Source organism: Sorex araneus, chromosome 1, assembly GCF_027595985.1.
Source record: "Sorex araneus isolate mSorAra2 chromosome 1, mSorAra2.pri, whole genome shotgun sequence".
Classification (NCBI taxonomy): Eukaryota; Metazoa; Chordata; class Mammalia; order Eulipotyphla; family Soricidae; genus Sorex; species Sorex araneus.
In genome coordinates this window covers 433,777,408-433,799,812 of record NC_073302.1, presented here as the reverse complement: position 1 = coordinate 433,799,812, position 22,405 = coordinate 433,777,408, and the positions used below count along the sequence as shown (strand labels likewise).

General features: G+C 52.0%; 2 protein-coding genes across 2 annotated transcripts in view; both read right to left on the bottom strand.

Moving 5' to 3' along the window:
• Positions 1 to 302: 302 nt before the first annotated feature.
• Positions 303 to 11,799, bottom strand: STMP1 (short transmembrane mitochondrial protein 1). The gene is made up of 3 exons (XM_004608381.2): positions 11,677 to 11,799; positions 1,956 to 2,009; positions 303 to 841 (listed from the first exon to the last, which is right to left on the bottom strand). Exons 1-3 carry the CDS (start codon positions 11,689 to 11,691, stop codon positions 767 to 769), a joined length of 144 nt encoding a protein of 47 aa, XP_004608438.2. The 5' UTR covers positions 11,692 to 11,799; the 3' UTR covers positions 303 to 766.
• A 6,204-nt stretch (positions 11,800 to 18,003) lies between these two features.
• NUP205 (nucleoporin 205) overlaps positions 18,004 to 22,405 on the bottom strand; it is an 81,867-nt gene continuing 77,465 nt past the window's right edge. The window contains exons 40-43 of the mRNA XM_004608239.2: positions 22,103 to 22,226; positions 20,978 to 21,106; positions 20,236 to 20,309; positions 18,004 to 18,350 (exon numbers count right to left, since the gene is read on the bottom strand). Coding sequence (XP_004608296.2) covers positions 18,198 to 18,350; positions 20,236 to 20,309; positions 20,978 to 21,106; positions 22,103 to 22,226 — 480 coding nt within the window. The 3' untranslated portion in view covers positions 18,004 to 18,197. The remainder of the gene's footprint in view (positions 18,351 to 20,235; positions 20,310 to 20,977; positions 21,107 to 22,102; positions 22,227 to 22,405) is intronic.

The window sequence follows — 22,405 nt, the reverse complement described above, 5'->3', positions numbered from 1 at the left end:
TTCTAAGGTATGATGTAAACATACAGCAAGCACAGGAATCAGGGTATCATCACCATGTAACGCAAACGCACCACCAGTCCTTTACAAATCCGACTCTTCTGAGGGCAAAGAGCCAGATCAGATTCATCACAGGGAAAAGCATGCATACTAAGTGATTTTTACTGAGGACAAAGACCTTTTTGTTTTGTTTTTTTTTTAACATATTTTTTAATTCCCCAGTTCCTGAACAGCAGATTGACTTACGGGTTAATTGAGCAATTAGGAAACGGCCTGACAATATAAATGGATAATCCACCAGAAAATGGCTTCCAGATATCAATTTTATTCCTTCAAAATGACATCATTTAGTATTGACTGGTTCGACACCCATGAGAGTGGCCAAGCTCTGAAATCCACATTACTTCTATCTGATCATCAGCAACAGAAAACTCATCGATATTTTTCTTCCTGAAAAAGAAAGGTAGTAGAATCCCAAAGAACAAGGGAGCAACCACTGTCAACGGGCACGTTCGCTAATCTAGCACCAGAATTCCGGCCCGAGACTCCCGGGAGCACGGGAGGAGGACAGGAAGACGTGAAGACACTGGAGGGGTCGGGGCGGCTGGGAACCCGCATGGCCCCGCTGCGCTCGGAGGCAGCACGAGGTCTAGAAAGGAGAAAATCACAACAACTGGAGGTTGACACACAAGCTTTTGGTTCAGACAGTAAGGGGGGCCCTCCAGTGCGGCCGGGTCAGCGGATCCAGAAGACAGCGCGGGGCCGGACCTCATGACCGAGGGGGCTTCTTCTTGTCTTCCAAGTCCCTTTTGATGTCTTCTAGCTTTTTAGCCAGGTTTGGCATCTTTGAAAAGAAAAAAAGGTTAGTTCAATTTGCATCGCCCTCCCGATCCTTGCGTTTTCCTTTCTCTGCACAGAGTGGCCGTGTAAGCTTCTACTTTTCTCTGAAACAAGGGCCAGGAGTAAGCCGTGAGCACTGCCCGGGATAAACCCCAAAAAACAACAACATAATTTTTTCATGAATAAACAAATATGTGGGGCTGGAGCAACAGCACAGCGAGCGGGTAGGGCGTTTGCCTTGCACGCGGCCGACCCGGGTTCGATTCCCAGCATCCCATATGGTCCCCCGAGCACCGCCAGGAGTAATTCCTGAGTGCATGAGCCAGGAGTAACCCCTGAGCATTGCCAGGTGTGACCCAAAAAGCAAAAAAAATAAATAAATAAACAAATGTGCTATCCTATACGGTGACAGGCTCTCAATCAGTTCTACTACTTGGCAGGGCAGGGGAAGGCTGAAAACACTGTACAATTATCAACTCTCACTTATCACACGATGTCCCATGGACTGTCAGAATTAAAATTAATATCACTCCAGGCCAACAAACACAGCGGAGGCTAGAGATGCAGGAAGCCAGCAGGTTCTGCCCCCTGAGATACAGAAGACTGATGCGACTATGCCCCTTCTTTTCTCAATAATAACAGTTTGTGCTTTTATTCCTTTTCCTTTGGGGGAGGGGGGTGGTTTATGCTGCACTCAGCAGCACGCAGGGACTATTTCCCGCTCTGTGTCTGGAATTAGCAGTGCTGGGGACCGAATATGGTACTGGAAGTCCAACCAGGATTGGCAGCATGCGAGGCCTTACCCTGTACTATCTCCAGGGCCTAATAATAGAAAAGTTCTCACAAAATCCAGGAATTTGCTTTCAGAATTATGAATCCTAGTTTGGGGGCAGGGGGGGTTGTTTTGGTTCGGAGGGGGCGAAACCCAGCCATGCTCAGTGCTTCCTCCTGACTGCGCTCAGGAATGACTCCTGGATGGAACCCGGGCCGGCTGCACGCCAGACAAACACCCTAGCTGCTGTGCTCCGGTGCCACTAGGGACCACACTTACACCTTACTTCCACAGTCACTAAGATCAGCTCCGTGCAACCGAGAAGAAGGTGGAAAGGATCACTTACGTCATAATTCTGCGCCAGAAACATTCCGACCACGTTGCCCAAAGTAAATCCAAGCTGAAACAATAAAACATAAAGAGTCATGCTGGGTACTGACTTTGGTATCAAACCAAACAGACAATGTTCTCCCGGGGGTCTCAAGGCAGAAGAGCCAAGTACTCAATGGGGAGCCGTGTCTGGCCCGAGTCCCATCTTTCATCCATAAACAGAGTAACACGCTCCTCAAAAGCTAAACGGACAGAGGCTTGCCCTCTCAGCCTGTGTTCGCCCGTGAGCAGCTATTCCTTGCCTTCTCTCCCCTCACACCTTTTTTTTAAAATTAGTATATACTATATCCTCCCTCCCCTTTTTATTGAATCACCATGAGATATACAGTTACAAAGTTGTTCGTGATGGAATTTCAGTCCTATGATGTTCCAATCAATACCCTGCCTTCACCAGCGTACATTTCCCACCAACAACCACCTATGTCACCCGTCTCCCCCGCCCCCCACGCCGCTATGGCAGATCTCTCTCTGCCTTCCTCTCGCCTCCCCTTCCCTCCCTGCCTCTGAGCACTGTGGTTGACAGCACAGGTACTGAAAGGTTACCGTGCGGATCACTTTACCTCCCAGCACTTTCAGTCCCGAGGGCCCTCACACCCAAGCCGATCTCACTCAAGAAACACTAGCTTGCCTCACACACAGAGACAGAACAAACGGTCTCACGACACAGACTCTCCCTCCTTCCGGTCCCCTCAGAACCCCCATAATTATGCGGCTTACATTCTAGAACTCAAGTCAAGATTTCCAATTTGTTGTGGTTGTTAAAAGCAACACTTTGTGGGACTGTTCTCACCACATCCAATGAAGTGTTAAGTTGAAAAAAAAAAAAAAGGATTCCCTTAAGTCGTAACGCCTCAGACAACACGGGACCTGCCACTGCTCAACACCTCCGTATTTCAAATCCATGTGAGTGAAAAAAGACCTACAAGGAAATCTGAGCCTGAGACAGTGACTCAGTGGCGTCTGAGAGGTCCGGTGGACACACGTCACGCGAGGACGAGGCGGGTCCCCAAGTAGATCTGCAAGTGCCCCTCAGGCCTAGGAGGCAGCTCTCCCGGGGGTGGCCTGGAGGGTCCCTGGGCAGCCCCGCTCAGCCCCGCCCCACCCCACACAGCTCCCTGCAGAGGGGAAACTCCCCCTAGCAGAGCTGCAACGACAGGGACGCCGCAGCTTCTTCCAGACACACGGGGAGCAGCGAAGGGAACAGCAGAAGCTTGGGTGAGACGCGCAGGGACGGAAGCTGTGTGGGGACGAAGGGGCAGGCCGGAGAGACGGTGGCGGAAGAGCCCGGGAGAGGGAAGTCCAGCCCGACCTGGAGCAGTGGGCACGGGGGCAGAGGACAAGGTACAGAGAAGCGAGGAAGCGCCACGAGCCGAGACCCAAACGCCGTCGCAGCCAAGACTCCTACAAGCCACTGGGCGGCAGAGTCACGCCACACTAAGCCCTCGGGAAACCACATCTTTTATTTTCCACACTTCAGGCAAACGCTCCTTACTGTAGAGATCAGTCTTTCAACAGGGGATCCCGCCCTAGCCCTGCCTCGGGATTATATGACCGCAACACTTTAGTGCATTTTATTACAAAGTGTTACTCCTGAGCAACTGAGCTGAAAATTAAGTTTTTTAGCTATATATGTAAACCTGAAAGTTTTGATGAAAGGATTGCAGACCCTAATACACTAATCAACTTCATATTTAGTCCCGTGGAAGGATTATCAATGGGCTCTACTGAAAGAATCGGGGGCGCCCACAGTTTCTCAGCCACAATGGCAGAGCTGGGGGGTGGGGACAGGGGCCCTGTGGTACCAAGAGTAGAACCCGGAGCTGGCATATGCGTCTGTTCGACAGCTTGAGACGCAACATCCACGGCCATTCTTATAGGAGCGACAAGAATATGCAAAATGGGGGCCGAAGCGACAGCACAGCGAGCAGGGCATTTGCTTTGCATGTGGCGGACCTGGGTTCAACCCCCAGCATCCCACAGGGTGCCCCAAGCACCACCAAGAGTAATTCTTGAGTGCAGAGCCAGGAGTAACCCCTAAGCATTGCTGGGTCTGACCCAAAAATCAAAATATATAAATAACTAAATAATAAAAATACCTTTGCTCTCTTTTGGAAAAAAAAAAATGTGTAAGATGTACTCGATATGCCAAAAACAGTAACAAGCCTCACTACGGAGAGGTTACTGGTGCCCGCTCGAGCAAATCGATGAGCAGCGGGATGACAGTGATAGAGTGAAGATGTATTCAAAGAGACACTAAAGGGGGAAAATGACTAAAGCTAGTCAAACTGTTACCCACCAAGGAAAGAAAAAGCTACATATATGCAAAGTGTCAAACTAACTGGAGAAAAGCTACTTGTGAGCAATTCCCTTAGTGCCTGCAGTTACCAGACGCGGAAGTGGCAGGGTGGGGAGGGCCCCCAGCCAAGGGCGCAGAGGACGGAGCTGGCTGCGGAGAGCAGACGGGACCTCCCCGGCCAGGTCAGGGTAACACCACGCGGCAGGGGCTGGAAGGTGTCAGAAGGCAGGCCCTGGGCCTGGAACACAGAAAGGAGAAGGCAAGGCAGGGGGGAGTGGGGCAGAGGGAGGGGCACTGGGGGAGGGGGGGACGGTGAGGCAACTTTATACAGCCACACGCTAACAGCCAACACTGCTGTAAACATGAAAATAAGGATCATTACTTTATGCTAATTATAATAATTAAACGAGGTGGGGGCTGGGAGGGAACCTCGGGCCACTGGTGGCGGGTTGGGAGCTGGGACACCGTGCTGTGTGCCTGGAACTACTGCAGCCAGGGGAGAGCAGGGGAGAGACAGGGAGGGAGAATGGGCAGGAGAGCCGGAAGGCGCGGGCAGCAGGCTGGCCCACCGTGGCGGCTAAGACAGCGTCCAATAATCTGACTCTCCACCTGCGCCTCAGCCCCCTCCCCAAGCAAAGGTTCCGTGGGCAGCTCGGCCAAGAAAGCGACCTTAATCCGGGAGGGCTCCCGGCCACCACCCTGGGTGACTCTCACTCCCTGCGAAGTCTCCTAGGTGACTCACCAAATTACAGTTTCAAAAGCACACACCCAAACCAGAGTTAGGACACAAGATCCAAGGCGGCCTACCTGCACTGACTAGGGGTTAAGAAACCTAAAATAGTCGACTGTTTAGGACACAGAGCTGCAACTGGCATTCGGAGAGACGCCTAAAACTATTCCCCGGGAGGGCAAATCAAAACAGGACGGCATTCCTGTTTTGTTCTCTCTCTGGTGAGAGAGAACACTGGCTAGATGCAGTGAAAACGGAATCTTCATTCACTGTGGGCTGGGCTGCTCACTGGTCCAGCCTCTATGGAAATCAGCACAGAAACCTCTGTAGCACTGTCGTCCCGTTGTTCATCGATTTGCTCGAGCGGGCACCAGTAACGTCTGCACTGCGAGACTTGTTACTATTTTTGGCATATCGAATATGCCGTGGGTAGCTTGCCAGGCTCTGCAACAGAAACCTCAAAAAAATTAAAAACTGAATTATCATTAAAAAAAAAGTGTTGCAGGTTTAGGTAGAAAAGCTACATACTAAGAAGAAAACCAAGCACACGTTATCCTACACTAATGAAAGGAACATTCATCAGGTTATTTTTCAATTCCAGTCTCGGTTACGCAGCACTGAGACCTCTCCAGTCCACGGCAGAGAACAATTCCCCCTTCTGGGAGGAGTGCTGGGGAGAAGGCTCAAAGGGGGGCGCAGCTTTGCAAGGAGGAGGCAGAAGATGCCCCCAGCACCCTGTGTGTGTGTGTGTGTGTGAGTGTGAGTGTGTGTGTGTCTCCCATCCCTGATAAAAACACACAAATAATAAGTAAGACCAGGTGTGTAGAACATTACAATGTGTGTTTAACTACTAATTCAAGCAGCACCATTTGCTTAAAACCCCATAATCTGCACATTAAAACAAAGACCTGCTAAGGCTGTCACCCACATCCCTTCCAGTAGCACCACAAGAAGCATTTTAGATGAAAGTTGTTTTTTTTTTTTGTTTGTTTGTTTTTTTTGCTTTTTTTGGGTCACACCCAGCGATGCTCAGGGGTTACTCCTGGCTTTGCACTCAGGAATTACTCCTGGCGGTGCTTGGGGGACCATATGGGATGCTGGGGATCGAACCCGGGTCAGCCGCGTGCAAGGCAAACGCCCTACCCACTGTGCTATCGCTCCGGCCCCGAAAGTTAAGTTTTATATTCAGTAATTTTCCTTGGAAAATGAGAGAGGGCCAGAGAGACAGTGAGGTCCGAGCTGGGTTTCCATTATCCCTGGGGGCACCTCCAAGCACAGTCCCAGGAGAAGCTGCTGACCACTGCCAGGGGTGGCCCCAAAACAAAAGGCAATGATGGCGGGGGGGGGGGGGCGGGGAGGGGGACACACCTTTAATTCTTAGCCAAGCCAGTAAATTCAATAGGGGCATTTCTAAGAAAGTCAGTAACTTTCTGAGAAAAGGCACACCAGGCAGAAATGGGTTGCCCGTTATCACTTCCACATGAACCTAAACACAAACTACTAGAGCTAAAAAGAAGGCGAGACTGCCCGAGAGAAGACCACGACAGAAGTTTTCTACACCAACAACTAACGTAAAATATTATTTAAAAACTGAGGCCACTCAAGCACAATAAACTAAAAAGAGCCTCCTAGAAATAGACATAACAGGGCCAGAGCGAGCACGCAGCTGACCAGGGTTTGATCCCTGCCATCCCATATGGTCCCCTGTAATACCTGAGTGCAGAGCCAGGAGCAACCCCTGAGCAGCTCCGGGTATGACCCCTGCACTGTAGCAGTGTCGTCCCGTTGTTCATTGATTTGCTCGAGCGGACACCAATAACGTCTCCATTGTGAGACTTGTTGTTACTGTTTTTGGCATATCGAATATGCCCCGGGTAGCTTGCCAGGCTCTGCCGTGCTGGCGGGATACTCTCGGTAGCTTGCCGGGCTCTCCGAGAGGGACGGAGGAATTGAACCCAGGTAGGCCACATGCAAGGCAAATGCCCTACCCGCTGTGCTATTGCTCCAGCCCATGACCCCCCCAATATATATATACACATATTTATAAAAATAGGTATAACAAAGTATAAGTTTATTACTAAAAGAATAAAACCCGGCTAAAGATATGTGAGATCCAAAGAACCAGGGGCTGTATTGTCACAGTGTGGAGACTTCACGGAGAAGATGGACAGTGGCTCCTAGGAGTAGAGAAGGCAAAGGAAAGAGGGGGAAGGAAGGCGCAGACACCAGGACCACGGGAGCAGGACGCACTAAGGCAGCAGATGGACATGGGAGCGCAGTGGGGAAGGGACATGAAGCGAAAGCGTCACGCCCTCACTCGGAAGGTGCAGGACCACTGACACACGGCTGCTGCTGGGCATGTGACTCATCCTGGCTGGTGCCCGCAGCAGCTGCTCGGGAGGACAGCACCAAGGGCACCAGGAGAACATTTACAGACCTGGAGGCTCGCTCTGCGGCTGAGCAGGCCTCCGCGGGAATGCCATGTTTGAGAAAGCATCGAAAAACCAGAGTGGGGCTGCAGCGATAGTCCGGTGGGCAAGGCACTCGCCTGTATTCCTCCAGCTTCCAGCACAGGCACCGCCAGGAGTGACCCCTGGCCACCCCCTGGGAGAGCCCCCAAACCAAACCAGAACTGGACACTCGGAAGGGGAAGTCACCACCAGAATGTGACATCAAGAGGAACTGCGAGAGGCCATGCTCTCGACGGAAGCAAACAGACGCCCTCGGCGGACTGAAACTGCCTCGACGCTCTCCGTCGGCAGAAAGTGACCATCACCGAAAGCTCCCGGAGGCGGCAGGGCCGCGGCCACCGAGCTGGCGGGGACTGAAGCCCGCGGTCCAGCGGGGCCCACACGGGCTCTCAAGCTCCTGACACGCACCACCCTTTGTCCGAGAAACGCCAGGCGCGTGAGCACGGCCACGGGGACCTCCGATTCTTTTTTTTTTAACTTCTTAATCGAATCACTGTGAGAGAGACCATTAATAATCTGTTCACAATCGGATTTCAGTCCTACAGTGTGCCAACAGCCACCCCTCCACCGTGTACACTTCCAGCACAGTGTCCCCAGGCTCCCTCGCCCGCCTCCATGGCAGGCTCTTCCCTCTTCCTCTCCTTCTGGGCACAGTGGCTCGCAATACTGATACTGAAAGGTTATCAAGAGTATCCTTCACCTACTCTCAGCCCGCGGATCCTGTCCAGCGTGATCATTCCCAGCCATTACTGTCACGGCCGGGACCTCCGATTCCTGACAAGGTTGTCTCTGAATTCCTTTTTGGTCACTGCATGTTCAGAAACCTGTAACTGTTGCCTAATTTTTCACCATTCCCACAGTTCATTCTGATACAACCCACCATTTCAGAAGTGAGGGCATTTAACTCCGACCGTGCTCGTCTACACAGGCTGGGCGGGTGTAGCCAGCCAAGGACCTGCTCTAAGGGGCCGGTGACAGGCAGAGCTCCCAGGATGCTGAGTCACGGCAGCAAGCACCACAAGGAGCACTCTCTCTCCCACTCTGCCGGCTTGGGGGCTACACCTGTCAGGGCTCCGAGCTCCAGGGCACAATTTGCAGACGGAACCAGGATCGGCCGCGGGCAAGGCACAAGGCATTCTTCTTTCTACCTCTCGGACCTGGCCCAGCCCACAGCGCTTACAGTGCTCTTCCTTCACACAGAACACTGCCCAGTTCGTGCTGGGGAAGCTGAGACACAAAGGACTCAGTCACAGGGTCACAAAGCAGGGAAGTGCAAGTGTCCGCCACACCGGCCCAGGGATACGGGCGAAGGAAAGAGATAATTGGATTAGGTCAATGCTTCCAATCTGAGAAAGTGGAGAACAAAGAAAGGAGTGTGAAGCAAGGGGTGAGGAAGGGGTCCAGAGGCAGCGGGGTCCGAGAGAGGGTAAGCGGAGAGGCTCAGGAACGGGGGACTGCAGAGAGCAAGCCAGGTCACGTGGGAGCAGTGAGCAAAGGGTGAGGCCAGGCCTGCGGAGGCCACACACCCCGAGGGGCCGTGAGTGTGCTGGAGGGAGGGAGAGGCCGGGCTGGAGCCGGCAAGGCGGCCAGGAACCGCAGGACGGGAGCAGCACCAGTGCCCAGGAGAGATTAGGCTGGGCCTCTCCCCACAGGGCTGGGGCGCGGCCCCTCAGCTCCTCTCCCTTGGTGCAGGTCCAGTGCACAGTCGGTCCTAAAGCCAGCGGACTGACAACGAGCTGATTCAGAGCAGCGAGGGGCCGGGGCCACAGTGCCAGAGAAGCTGATGTTGCATGCAGACCACCCGGGCACCCCACACAGGTCCCCCGAGCCCCGAATCACAAGTCAGCCCTGATCCTCGCCAAGCGAGACCCCGATACCAAAAACCAAAATCGGGGCTGGAGTGATAGCACAGCGGGTAGGGTGTTTGCCTTGCACACGGTGACCCGGGTTCGAGTCCAAGCACCACCAGGAGTAATTCCTGAGTGCAGAGCCAGTAAGCCCTGTGCATCGCCAGGTGTGACCAAAATAATAATAATAATAATAATAATAATAATAATAATAATAATAATAATAATAATAATAAAGCACTAAATAAATAAAAACCAAAACCAAACAAACAAAAAGAAGCGCGAGGGGCCGGAGAGATAGAATAGCAGACAGGGTATTTGCCTTGCAAGTGGCCAACCCTCATTCAATCCCTGGCACCCCAATATGGCCCCCAGAGCCCCGCCAGGAGTGGTCCCACTCAAGCTTGATTTGAAAACCCAAACCAAAGCCCCCCAGTTGTCCCCAACCTTTTTCTGCCCGCAGGAAAGCGGGATGACAGTGATGGGGGCGGGGAGAGAACTTGGCTCCAAGGGGGAAACGAAGGGGGAATAAATCAGAGGCTCAAACAGGTGCAGAGGAAGCCGGATCCTGAGTAGAAACAAAACTGAAGGGCTCATCTGCCACCTGGGAGATGGGACAGAGTGTGGGTCCTCCAGGGACGAGTGGTCACTCATTTATTTCCGCTCCCCTCCAGGACACATGACCGAGGCCCAGGCTCCCTCTTCCCACGTGGTGACAGACGCACTGGGAATCGCTCCAAGTTCCCACAGCCTAAAGCCCACTGGACCCGGGTTCAAAGCCAGCACCTGGCCCCACCGGCGGGGCACCGTTCAAAGCGGGTGACGGGAGGGATCCCCGACTGCAACCGCACGGCTCCACACACCAAACGGGGCTGCCAGCAAAAGGGGCTCCCCACGACGGGGGAGGGGAAGGGTTGCCGCGGCCACCCGGCAGGGCCCGATCCAGGTGAGGCGGTCGGGTCCACTTCTTCCAAACACAGCACAGCTGTGCAAGCGCGAAACCGGAGCACCCGAGGGGCAGCCGAGGTCGGGGCAGGAATGCAACAGATCCGGATGTGGCCCATGAAGAACCCCGACGTCCCTGCTCATAAACACACAGCCCAAGTGGGCTCCACGCCCCCCAAAAAACTCGCCCTGCAGAAAGCAGGGGCCAGAGTGGAACGGAGGGGCGCACGGTCCCACTTTCCGGGGCTAAGGGAGGCTGTTTTTGCTTTTATTTCATTTATGAGGGGTGAGGAGGGCAAGACGGGAGAGGGGGCTGGAATCGGGGCGTCGGCAGGGGCTCAGCCCAGGGCCCAGAGGCCGTCTGCACCCTGCGCATTTCCAACACCCAAGAGAGCGAGGCTCCTGCGAGGGTTCTGGGGGCGGTGGGGCGCGGGGGGCGCTGGATAACGACCCTCTCTCTCCCCGGCAGTCCGGGGTTCTGGGTGTCCCCAGCGGGCCCGAGGGGCGCTCGTTCCTTTCCGTTTTCCTTTTTTCGTTGGAGCGCCAGGGAGCTCGACGCTCCAGGCTGGCCCCCGGCCGGGCCGCCGCAGGCCCGGATGCGCCCGGGGTGGGGGCCCCCCGCAGGCGACCGACCGGCTCCCGGAAGGAACAAAACTTTCTCCTGGAAGTTTCCTTTGTTTGCTGGGGGGTGGGGGTGGCGGGGCTCCCGCGCTTCCCGGAAACTTTCCGCTCCCCCCCCCCACAGCACGCCAAGTCTTGAGCGGGACGCCGAGCTCTTCCACCCCGACCCCCAGCCCCCGAAACCCGCGTTTGGTTGGGCTGGAAACCAACCAATCAACCAAACAACCAACCAAAGGCCACGAGTAACAATGTATCAGCGCGGGCCGCGCGCAGCATCCGCCCCCGCTACCCGTCAGGGGTCCCCCCCCCCGCCCCGGCCCTGTCCGCGCCCCCGGAGATGCTCGCGTCGGGGTCGCCCCGCAACCGCCGGGCGGCGCGGGGGGTCCCGGTCGGTGGTGGTGGTGGGAGGGGGCGCCGGGCCGGGGGTCCAGGCAGGAGGAGGTCCGGGCTAGGGGGGAGGGCTACGGGGGGGGGGGCGGCAACTGCAGCAGTCATCAATGGGCCCGATGACGCCCCCACACACACAAAGACACGCGTACACAGACCGAACACACACATAGACACACGCACACAGACACATACGCGCGGGCGCACACACACACACACACACACACGGGCGCGCTGCCCACCGTCGAGCGGGACGCCCGCACACACACACACACACACATTCACACACACACTCACACACACACACACACACTCACACACACACACACACACACACACACACGCCCGCGCCGGGCCCGCCGACCCGCAGCCGCACTCACCAGGAACTGGAGCATGGCGTCGGCGAGGAGGGCACCGAGAGCCGCAGCAGTTTGTGGGCCGCTCCCGACCTGCCTCCCCCGCCCGGCGCGAGGGGCGGAACTGCTCCTCGGCTTCCGGGTCACGCCCCGCCACGCCCCGCCTCCCCGCCACACGCCACGCCCCCTCCGCCGGAAGAGACGCGGAGCGCCCCCGCGCCCCCTAGAGGAGCGCGGCGGGAGCAGCGCTTTGAGACCCATCTGTGGTGGAGTGGTTGGGACAGAGATCATCAGAGCTAGGACTAAGTCCCACAGCTTTGGAGGTTCGGATTCCCGGGATCCAGATGCTTAAAGGCTGAGTTTCTGAAAAGCTGGATTTGGGTCTGTAGTTTGTATTATGACCAACGCTTTAATATTTTTTAAGTTGTTCACGAATTGAATTTATTACAATCAATATTCCAACACCAATCCCACCACCGTTACACTTTCCCACCACCACTATTTCGAGTTTTCCCAACCACCACCCAAGCCTGCCCCAATAGCAGGCTCTAAATATTTTATTTTGTATTGCTTGTTATGAATAATTCACTAAAGACGATCAGAAAAGCTTTCCTTAGAAGAAAGTGTGTGGAGGTTGTTGTATCTCACCCTGGAGCCATTAAGCCCTTGTATAAGAGATTACTAACATGTTGCTACAGGTTGAGCTTTGTGTGATAGTATTTTTTTAAATCTATAAAAAAAATGGGCGTCTTCTACTTTACATCACATCCAATGTGGTGTGCTATTCCTGGGACATCAGTGGTGTAGAGTATGAAATATCATGGTCCAGGAATTCTAAGATTTTAAATAAGGTGATACGGCCAGAGTTAAATTTTAACTGCATGGTGACTTTGGTGTTGGGGGGCATCTCTGCAGTTTGTTGATCTCTTCTGAGATTTATTTGTGAGTTATTTGTGGATGGTGGCCGTTAATGAGCTTATATGGTGCCAGAGGCAGTTTGTGGGCACGACTGTCAGGCTTCTGGAAGAACAGCAAGGTCGGGGGAGGTCTCCCATCCCAGACTCTGTAGAAAGCCTAGAGATTTTAATGACCAATACTTCTGGTTTTTTTTTGGTTTTTTTTTTTTTTTTTTTTTTTGCTTTTTGGGTCACACCTGGCGATGCACAGGGGTTATTCCTGGCTCTGCACTCAGGAATTACTCCTGGTGGTGCTCGGGGGACCATATGGAATCCTGGGAATCGAACCCGGTCGGCTGCGTGCAAGGCAAACGCCCTACCCGCTGTGCTATTGCTCTAGCCCCAACGATGACCAACACTTTAAGAGACATATTCTGTTAAGCAGCAAGGCTTTGGGCAACCAGACCTAGAAAGGCGGTGTGAAGCAGTAGGTGCCAGGACTAAAAGCAGAGCACATCACCGCTGGTGCTTGTACACAACCCTGGAATGTTAGGAGAGGGCGTCAGGACGTATTTTTCAAAATGCCTGTGCGTTTGCTATGTTAGCCTGAGCTGAGCAGCTGCGCTATTAGACTAGGTAAGGCTTCGGTACTTAAGACCAAGGCAATGATACAGCCAGTGGGCGGGGCATTTGCCTTGCATTCTTCATGAGTTCAATTCCCGGCACCCCAGTTGGTCTCCCTCTAGGAGTGATCCCTGAGAGCGGAGTTAGGAGTGGCTCTTGAGCACAGAACCAGGAGGGAGCCCGGAGCACTGCTTGGTGTGGCTCCAAGACAGATTTCATAAGAATAATAATTTGATTGGAATGCTTCTCAAACTTTAATGAGCATTCAAGCCACCTGGAGATTTCACCACCTGGGTGGAAAATGCTGACTCGATGGTTCTGAGCCTACCATTTTATACTTCTACTGACACCCACGTGGTCCTTTTACTGGTCCTCATAAATCTGTGAGCTACAGGAGGATGAGAGTGTGGGTTCCTAACTTGTCCCCAGCACACGTCTAGCATAATCCGTGAAGACAGTAAACACTGGTGGGAATCCCTGGCATAATGCCCGCTCCCCTCCGTTTGGTGAAAGTCTTGCATTATGAAGGCTGGCTTTCCTGCATGGTCTTTACAAAGGCTCCCCTATTCCCGGATAAAGGTCAGGTCTGGAAGACAAAAGACCTGCAACCTTCAGACTGACTATTCCTTAAATGTCTGCAAATAAAACAGCTCCCTTAAAATGAATGTCTTCCTTTGCCCTCCGTGATGCTTTTATGTGACGAGGCATGCCTCTCATTCATGCAGGGCTTTGAAGTCTGACTAATGCCTTTTAGTTCCATGTTATCCAATCAAGCGTGACTCCAAATCCATACTTGTATTGTGCAGAGTTTTTATCTTCAGTGATCTTGGTCCTCGTGTCTCTTCAGAGCCCATTACTGATATTCCTAATCCCCTGTGCAGTCACTTCAGATTTACTCCATCAGCTAAGGATTATTCTCTAAAATCCCACTGGAATCCTGAACTCTGGCCTGAGCCAGAACTCTGCTGTTGGAAACTCTCACAAGCATTCATTCCTTTCTTTTTTCATTCCTTTTCTATCAAATTGACAGGCCAAGATAGCAGGACGTCAGCCTTAGACTACTATCCTCAAATCTCTTTAATATGCTATTAGCTTTTAAAATTCTAATTCTCAGTCAGTCCTTTTTTTTCAGTCTACTGGTGATTCTGAGCACCAAATGGAGGAAAAGAAATAAAGAAATTGCTTCAGCAAATGACACTGCTGACTAGGTTCACTGGAATAATTTTCCCTACCTAGGAAAAATAATACTGGGTTCCTAGCTCATACTTGTATTTTGCACATTTAATCAAAACGAAGCAAAAAAAAAACCCAAAATGTTTTATCTAGGAGAAATTTAAATAATTTGCAAAATTATTTAAAATTTTACAAACTGCGGGGCTGGAGCGATAGCACAGCGGGTAGGGCGTTTGCCTTGCACGCGGCCACCCTGGTTCTAATCCCAGCATCCCATATGGTCCCCTGAGCACTGCCAGGGGTAATTCCTGAGTGAAGAGCCAGGAGTAACCCCTGTGCATTGCTGGGTGTGACCCAAAAACCAAAAATAAAAAAAACCAAAATTTTACAAACTGGGGCTGTAGAGATAGTAGAGTAGGGTGTGTGCCTTGCATATGGCCGACTTGGTATCGGTCCCCACATGGTACCCCAGCCCTGCCAGGAGAGATCCTTGAATGCAGAGCCTGGAGAAAGCCCTGAGCACAGCAGGGTGTGACCCCCCACTCCCACCCCACGAAAAGAAATAAATAAAATGAAACTTCCAAATCGGAAGTTATTTCACATGCCCAACAAGGGACAAATGCAGAAGCCATACAAAAGACTGAGAAGAGACGGGCCAGAGAGATGACAGGGCAGGGAGGGTGTTTTTCTTGAATGCGGCTGAGCCGAGTTCCATCCCTGACACCGCAGATGGACCCTCGAGCTTCCCAGGAGTGATCCTTGAGTGCAGAGCCAGGAGCAAGCCCTGAGCACCACCAGGTGTGCCGCCCTCTTCCCACCACCACACACACACACACACACACACACACACACACACACACACATAGCTCAAGCGAAGGAACTTGGTTAGCATGTACAAGACCCTGAGTTTGAATCACAATATCAAAAGGCCCCAGAGCACCAAGCACTGACCAAAAAAAAAAAAAAAAAAAAAAGCGGGGTGGTGGGGTGGGACAGGAACTGGAAAGAGAGTACAGCAGGTAGGGCACTTGTCTTGCACATGGTAGACCTAGGTTCCATCCCTGGCACTACATATGGACCTCTGGTCCTCTCAGTGCCACTAGGAATGATCCTTGAGCACAGCCAGGAACCAGGAGTAAGCCCTGAGCATCCCAAGTAGGGTCCCCAAACAAAAACAAAACCAAAAAATCTATTACATAAAAAAATTGTAATGCAGTTTTCAAAAAAGGAAACTACGATTGTATGGTGACAACCAATTTCCTTAACATAAATAGATCCTGCAGATCAATGAGACCAACAAGCAAAAAAATGTGGTGTACAGATATGAACAGCTCATAGGAAAGAAAACATAAATAAGAAATAGAACAGATGTTTCTGAACATGAAGGAAAATGGGCTGGAGCGATAGCACAGTGGGTAGGGCGTTTGCCTTGCACTCGGTCAACCTGGGTTCAATTCCTCCGCCCCTCGGAGAGCCTGGCAAGCTACCGAGAGTACCTCGCCTGCGTGGCAGAGCCTGGCAAGCTACCCATGGCGTGTTCGATATGCCAAAAACAGTAACAACAAGTCTCACAATGAAGACGTTACTGTTGCCCGCTTGAGCAAATCGATGAGCAACGGGATGACAGTGACAGTTTCAGAACATATGGAAAATTCCCCAGTGACATTCATACTACCAAAAATGTTTACTACCATTATGAGATTATCTTTCTTCGATTGGCAATAACAACAACAATTGAAGGGCTAGGGCTAGAGCAATAGTACAGCAAGTAAGGTGTTTGCCTTGCATGTGACCAACTCAGGTTCAATCCCTTGCACCCTTTATGATCCCCTGAGGTTGACAGAAGTAATTCCTGAGCACAAAACCAGGAGTAACCCCTAAGCATTGCAGGGCATGGCCCATAAATCTAAAAAAAAACAAAACAAAATATGGTCACAACTCTTAAATCTCAACAGTCTAAGAAAACACACAGCACTCTCAAAAATTGGTAAGTAACAGACCTTAACAGACAGCTCACTGAAGACACAGATGGCAAAATGGACATGTGGAAAGGTGGTCCCCATCATATATCCCCAGGGAAACCACTCTGAGATGTCACTATATCCCATGGAGAATGGCCATACAGGACACTGTTTAAACACCTAAGACTGGTGAGAACGGAGAAACGGGAACTTGTTCATTGCTGGGTCTCCCCAGCAAAACAGCACAGCCACCTTGGGAGTCTGGCAGTTCCCAGAGGAAATACACTCAGTCCATACAACCTAGCTAACAAATGTGTTCTGTGGCATTTATCCAAGGGAATCACAAAACCCCGCAGCCTCATTCATTAATGCCAAAATCTAGAGGCAAATAAGATGTTCTCAGTTAGCTGAGCTAAAGCTATTCTATTTAGTGCTTAAAATGAAATTAAAAGCTATCAAGCCAAGAAAAGACATGGAACATCAGATGTGTATCACTATGAGAAAGAAACTGATCATAATCAGTGACCTACTGTCAGATTCCAACACTGATGCTCTAGAAAGGCACACTGACAAGATCAGTGGATGCTGGGGCAGAAAGAACCAGCAGAGTAGAGAGGAGTTTTAAGGCAGAAGAAAATACTCTGTATTAAATGACAGCTACATGTTACTTTGTCCAAACAGGCATAATACACACCACCAAGAGTGAACCCAAAGGTGAAAGCAGTGTAAATACACACACACACACACACACACACAGAGCAAGCGAGAGAGAGAGAGAGAGAGAGAGAGAGAGAGAGAGAGAGAGAGAGAGAGAGAGAGAGAGAGAGAGAGAGAGAGAGCGTGCAACTTGCTGACAACCCTGTGCTAGGCTGAAGATTTAGGTAAGGGGTCACCATACTGTTCTTTCAACTGGTGAAGTCTTGGAAAAGTCGGAACAAGGGACAATCTACAGAAAAGGTTAGACTGGTGACAGCTCAGACATACACAGTGAATCAATTTGTGAAAAGCTACAGTAGCGACTAGAAACAGACCTCTCTGGAATGAATCACCCACTGAGCTGATGAATGAGTAAAAGCAGCACATTAAGATCTGGTACTTATCATCGCTGTATAGGGTTTGCGGCACAGGGACCTATCCTTCCAATGCTTTTTTTTTTTTTTTTTTAAGCATTGGGACCACACCTGACAGGGGCTGCTCCTGGCTCTGAGCTCAAGGGTCACTTCTGGGTTAGAGAGATTGTGTGGTGTCAGGGATCGAATCCAGGCCTCCGGTGTGTAAAGCACGCACACTAGTCCCACTGGGCGATCTCCCAGACCCCTAAGTCCCTAAAACTGTCTTTCTTCCCCATGCTTTGCTGGAGAGCATGTGCTACCCTGTCAGCCTCTCTCCCTAGGCCCCGGGAAAAATCCGCTCAGACAGAGTCACTGGACTTTCAGAGACATCTTTGTGATACATTATTTGCTGTACTGGGCACAGTGTTCTATCAAAGCACATGGTGAAAGCTTTACTATCCACTTTACCGCACAAGCAATAAAAATGATAATGTAGGTGCAGGAGAAAAAATATTAGAATTCCCAGAAAATAACCGCAAATTTTAGCTTTCAGAATAATACCATTGGAAGGAACATCTTTGTTGGCTTCCTGATAATGTTCATTATTTTCTAGAGAAAGAACCAAAAGAATGACCGTGTTTTGTTTTCTTAAAAAGTATTTATTTTTTTACTAGGGACAATGGAACCAGACTAAGAAGTTTACAGAAAAGATACCCATATATAAAGAAAAAAAAATAGCAAAATATTTTTTGGTCATAATTTAGAAATAAACTAATTTATAAAAAGGAGACAAATTTCCCCAATTCATCTCTTCACCAGAAGAGCAGCAGCACGAGCTTTCAGTTCCGTGATATCCTCAGCAGGCCCCGGATACGCCTGACAAGGGCCTGTATGAAGCTAGAGCGAGATCGAACTTTCGAATACAATCCTTCAATGTCCAGAAGTTTCTTCTGCAGAGATTCCCCAAAAGCATTGATGGCATCTGACTGGAGCTAGAGGCGACAGAGAAGACATTTCATTAGGAAAACTCAAGTCTTCGGTATTTATTCTGTTCTATATAATGTATTTTAATTTCTGCTGTGTGTTATTTCAGGCTCCTAATGAACTAAATAGGCACATTTCCCACCCTGGAATTTATTGGTATAATACAAGGGTTTTGCCTTTTGCTTACTGTGTAATGTGTAAGGTTCCAAATCTTGCATGAAACTCTTGTGTGTGGGTCCAGAATTTACACAGCAACAACCATCACTGCTGAATTAAAACAACTTTTCCACAACCCCCCAAGCCGCCTGGCTGCCACCCTGCTGAGGCGCAGGTGGGCCCCTGGACACTTCCTGACGGGCTGTCCAGGCAGCTAACGAGGAAGGAGACAAAGAACCATTCGCTTGCTGTCACACTCAAAACCAAAAGCGGAAGGGAACCCGCCTCTACTTTGGAATTCACCAGGTTTGAGGCTGTGCCTGCAGTTTCAGAGGAGTCTTTTTTTTTTTTTTTTTGCTTTTTTTTGGGTCACACCTGGCGATGCACAGGGGTTACTCCTGGCTCTGCACTCAGGAATTACCCCTGGCGGTGCTCAGGGGACCATATGGGATGCTGGGATTCGAACCTGGGTTGGCTGCATGCAAGGCAAACGCCCTCCCCGCTGTGCTATCACTCCAGCCCCTCAGAGGAATCTTTTTTGACAAACAAAAATATCGGGGTTCTCTACGCAAGCAGAGTGAAGTGACTGACCCTGTTTCTTCTGGCGTTCTAGCAGACCAGTCTCCCGAGAACAAGGTGTGTTTGGCAAACGCCTTCCGGACAGCAGCTGTACTGGCAGCCTCTGCTCGGGGCGTCACCGCGCCCAGCCGGCCCAAGCCAGCGGTGATAGAAGAGCTCGGATGCCAGGCACCAAGGGAAGGGAACCGCCGGGGCGGGGTGGGCCCTGCGTGTCCAGGCCAGCTGGCGGCCTGCGGCCTGGAGGATGCCGGACTCTCCGTGCGTGCGCGGGAGGGCTACTGCAGGTCAGGACACTCGCTGCCGAGCAGAGCCGGCTCTGACTCACTCCTCCTCCTCCGTGGGCAAGAACAGGGCTTGTCCCAGTACTACATAATCCTACCGTGAGATTTTTGCTTATTTATTTCTGAGGGCCACATCTAGGAGCTATTTCTGGGGCCCTGGTCTGGCGAGAAGGACGCTCCTCGTGGGTACAGGGACTGAATCTGAGCCTTCAGCATGCAAAGCACGTGCATTATGCCTTTGAGCTATTTCTCTGACCTGGAATTTCTTTTCTGTTTTTTTTTTTTAAGTTTCATCCCTTTATTTTTGGGTCTCAGGGGTGATTTCTACCAATATTCTGCTTGGACACAGGGTTCGACGATGTGGACCTACACAGGGTCATGAGGGCCACCCTAACATGCTTCTTTCATTTCCACACGGCAAGGAGAGAGCAACAGTTCCAGAGGTGGGGTGCTCAGAGGAGCCCGTGGTACCGGGAATCAAACCTGAGGCGTGTGCACACCAGGCGTGGGGTCCGGTCCTTGGAGCGTCGCCCCCCCACCCCTGTGCAATTTGTGATGACCGTTCACAATCTCACCTTTATTTTCTGAAAAACCGAACTGTGGGGTGAACCTGACAAAGTTCATTAAAAAAAAACCTGAGAGTTCTCAGATCGCAGAATCCCCGATTCCTGAGCCGCTAATATGCCCCAGGCCTTACCCTACCCAGAGCCTCAGAAGGTTAGTGAGCAGTTCAGGGTCACGCCGCTACCTGCTGGCCGGGCGAGAATTCCGACAGATCTTTGCTGGGAACCCGGAAAGTGATGCTCTAAGGAACACATGCGGCTTTCCTTCTTCGCTTCCACACAGAAAGACAAAGGCGACCCGGGCAGGCCCTTACCTGGTCCAGGTCGTGCTGGCTCACGATGGTCAGCCCGCTTCTGAAGTCCAGGTTGCTTTCTGAAGTGAAGGAATCTGGAGGGAAACAGTGCAGGGTCACACCAGCTCTGCAGGCGCACGACTGCCCCGGAGGCCAGCTCAGCGCCGCAGCAGAGGGGCCGGACTGGAGACGCCGTGACCAGAGCAAAAGCACAGCGGGGAGGAACGACCTACGTTCAATGCCAAGCATCCCCCAGGGCCCCCAGAGCGTCCCCAGGAGTGATTCCTGAGCACAGAGCCGAGAGGAAGCCCTTAGCACCGCATGGTGTCCCCACAAACCCACAGAAAGTCTGGAGACTTGGCTTGGAGACTTCCTCGGGAGAGGACCACGGGCCTCCGCACGTGCTCCAGCTTCAGAGCAGACATCTCCGGGAATAACCCCAGGGCCTGGCCCAACCTGCTTCTAAAGACATTCTTCTAGAAAGACAGGAGACCCAGCGTTCCAGAAAACAATCTGTTTCCAGGGGATACTGAAGCTGGCCAGCCCGAGGTGGCACAAAACTGAGGCGTCGAAAAGGTAACCTGAGTCCCTGTCATATTTCCCAGGGACAGACGTAGAATGCAAACCAGAAGAAAAATGCTGAGCTGCGCCCAATAGCTAAAGCGCTCTGGCTTGCCTGATCTACCCCCGGGAGCGTGGGAAATGCACTAACGATGTGACTGGTTTTAAAGGCATTCAGATCTCTCTTCCCTGGAGATCTTACCTTGCAGTCTCCTGCTTTTAAGAAAGGACCTGGAGGCAAACAAGGAATCTTGCGAGTCCGTAGGGGTGCAATGCAGCAAGTAGAACTCCAGGTGGCGCCAGAGGATAAACAGGCAGGTCTCCACGATGACTGCAGGCAGAGCTCAATGAAAGGAAAACCTCTCCTGGAGGAAGGTGGATTCTGCGGCCACTCACAACAGCGCCCAGGGCCGCGGAGTGCCAAATGCTGGCGTCTCCCCGGAAAGAGCAAAGTGTGCTGGGCTTTGGCGTCCCCGTCATCCCCAGGGTCCTTACTGCCTGTCCAGATAGAGTCTGGGTGACTACCAGCTAGGGAGATTTAATCTGCTTTTTTTTGCTTTTTGGGTCACACCCAGCGGTGCTCAGGGGTGACTCCTGGCTCAGCACTCAGGAATCACTCCTGGCGGTGCTTAGGGGACCATATGGATGCCGGGGATTGAACTCGGGTCAGCCGTGTGCTTGTTCCGTTTTCTTGGGCCAAACATGGCATGGCTCAGGGCTTATTCCTGGCTCTACACTCAGGAATTACTCCTGGAGGTGCCAGGGATCAAACTTGAGAGTGTGCTGGGTGCAAGGCAAGCACCCTACCCACTGCACTATCCCTCAGGAGAGTTCCTGTTCGTTTCATTGGGGGGCCATACACTGCGATGCTCGGGACTGTCTCCTGGCTCTGCATTCAGGAATTATTCCTGGTGGCTCTCAGGGGGCCCATATGAGATGCCAGGGATCAAACCCAGGTCGGCCGCGTGTCAGGCGAACGCCCCACCTGCTGTACCATCGCTTGGGTCCCTGTCAAAGCTTTTTAGTTGGGAAACACATCTGACATTACTAGGAAAAATGCTGACCAACTCCTGCCTCAGCATGTCCTGCCGGCCGCTGGGTGCTGGGTAAGTTGCTCAGACCCTGGCCACAGTGCCAAATGCTGGCGTCTCCCCAGAAAGGAGCAAAGTGTGCTGGGGTTTGGTGCCCCCGTCATCCCCAGTATCCTTACTGCCTGTCAGATTCTCGTCCAGAGGACCGGCAAGCCTAAGAATAAGGAGGCTGAGCTCCTAGTCTTCAGACCCCAACAGGCTGCCCACCCGAGCCCGCCCTCCTCCTCGGAGGATACAGGAGCAGAGGGACAGCAGCTTCGCCCGATTGTTGATCAGCTTCACCAGCCGCCGGCGCGCCAGGACGTACTTCTGGGCAGTGGAGATTTTGTCCACACCCGCAGGCATCACAGACTGACACAGCTGCGGAGGGAAGCACACGGCATGAGGGGAAGCTGCTCGGGACAGAAGGTTCCCAGCGACAGCTCGAGAAACACCGGCACGCTTCGACATCGACCCAGGCGAGGGCCAGGAAGTGAAACAAGCCGTGTCCAGCCAGCGGGCCCGCCAGCCCCGCATCTCCTGCCACAGGATACGGCAGT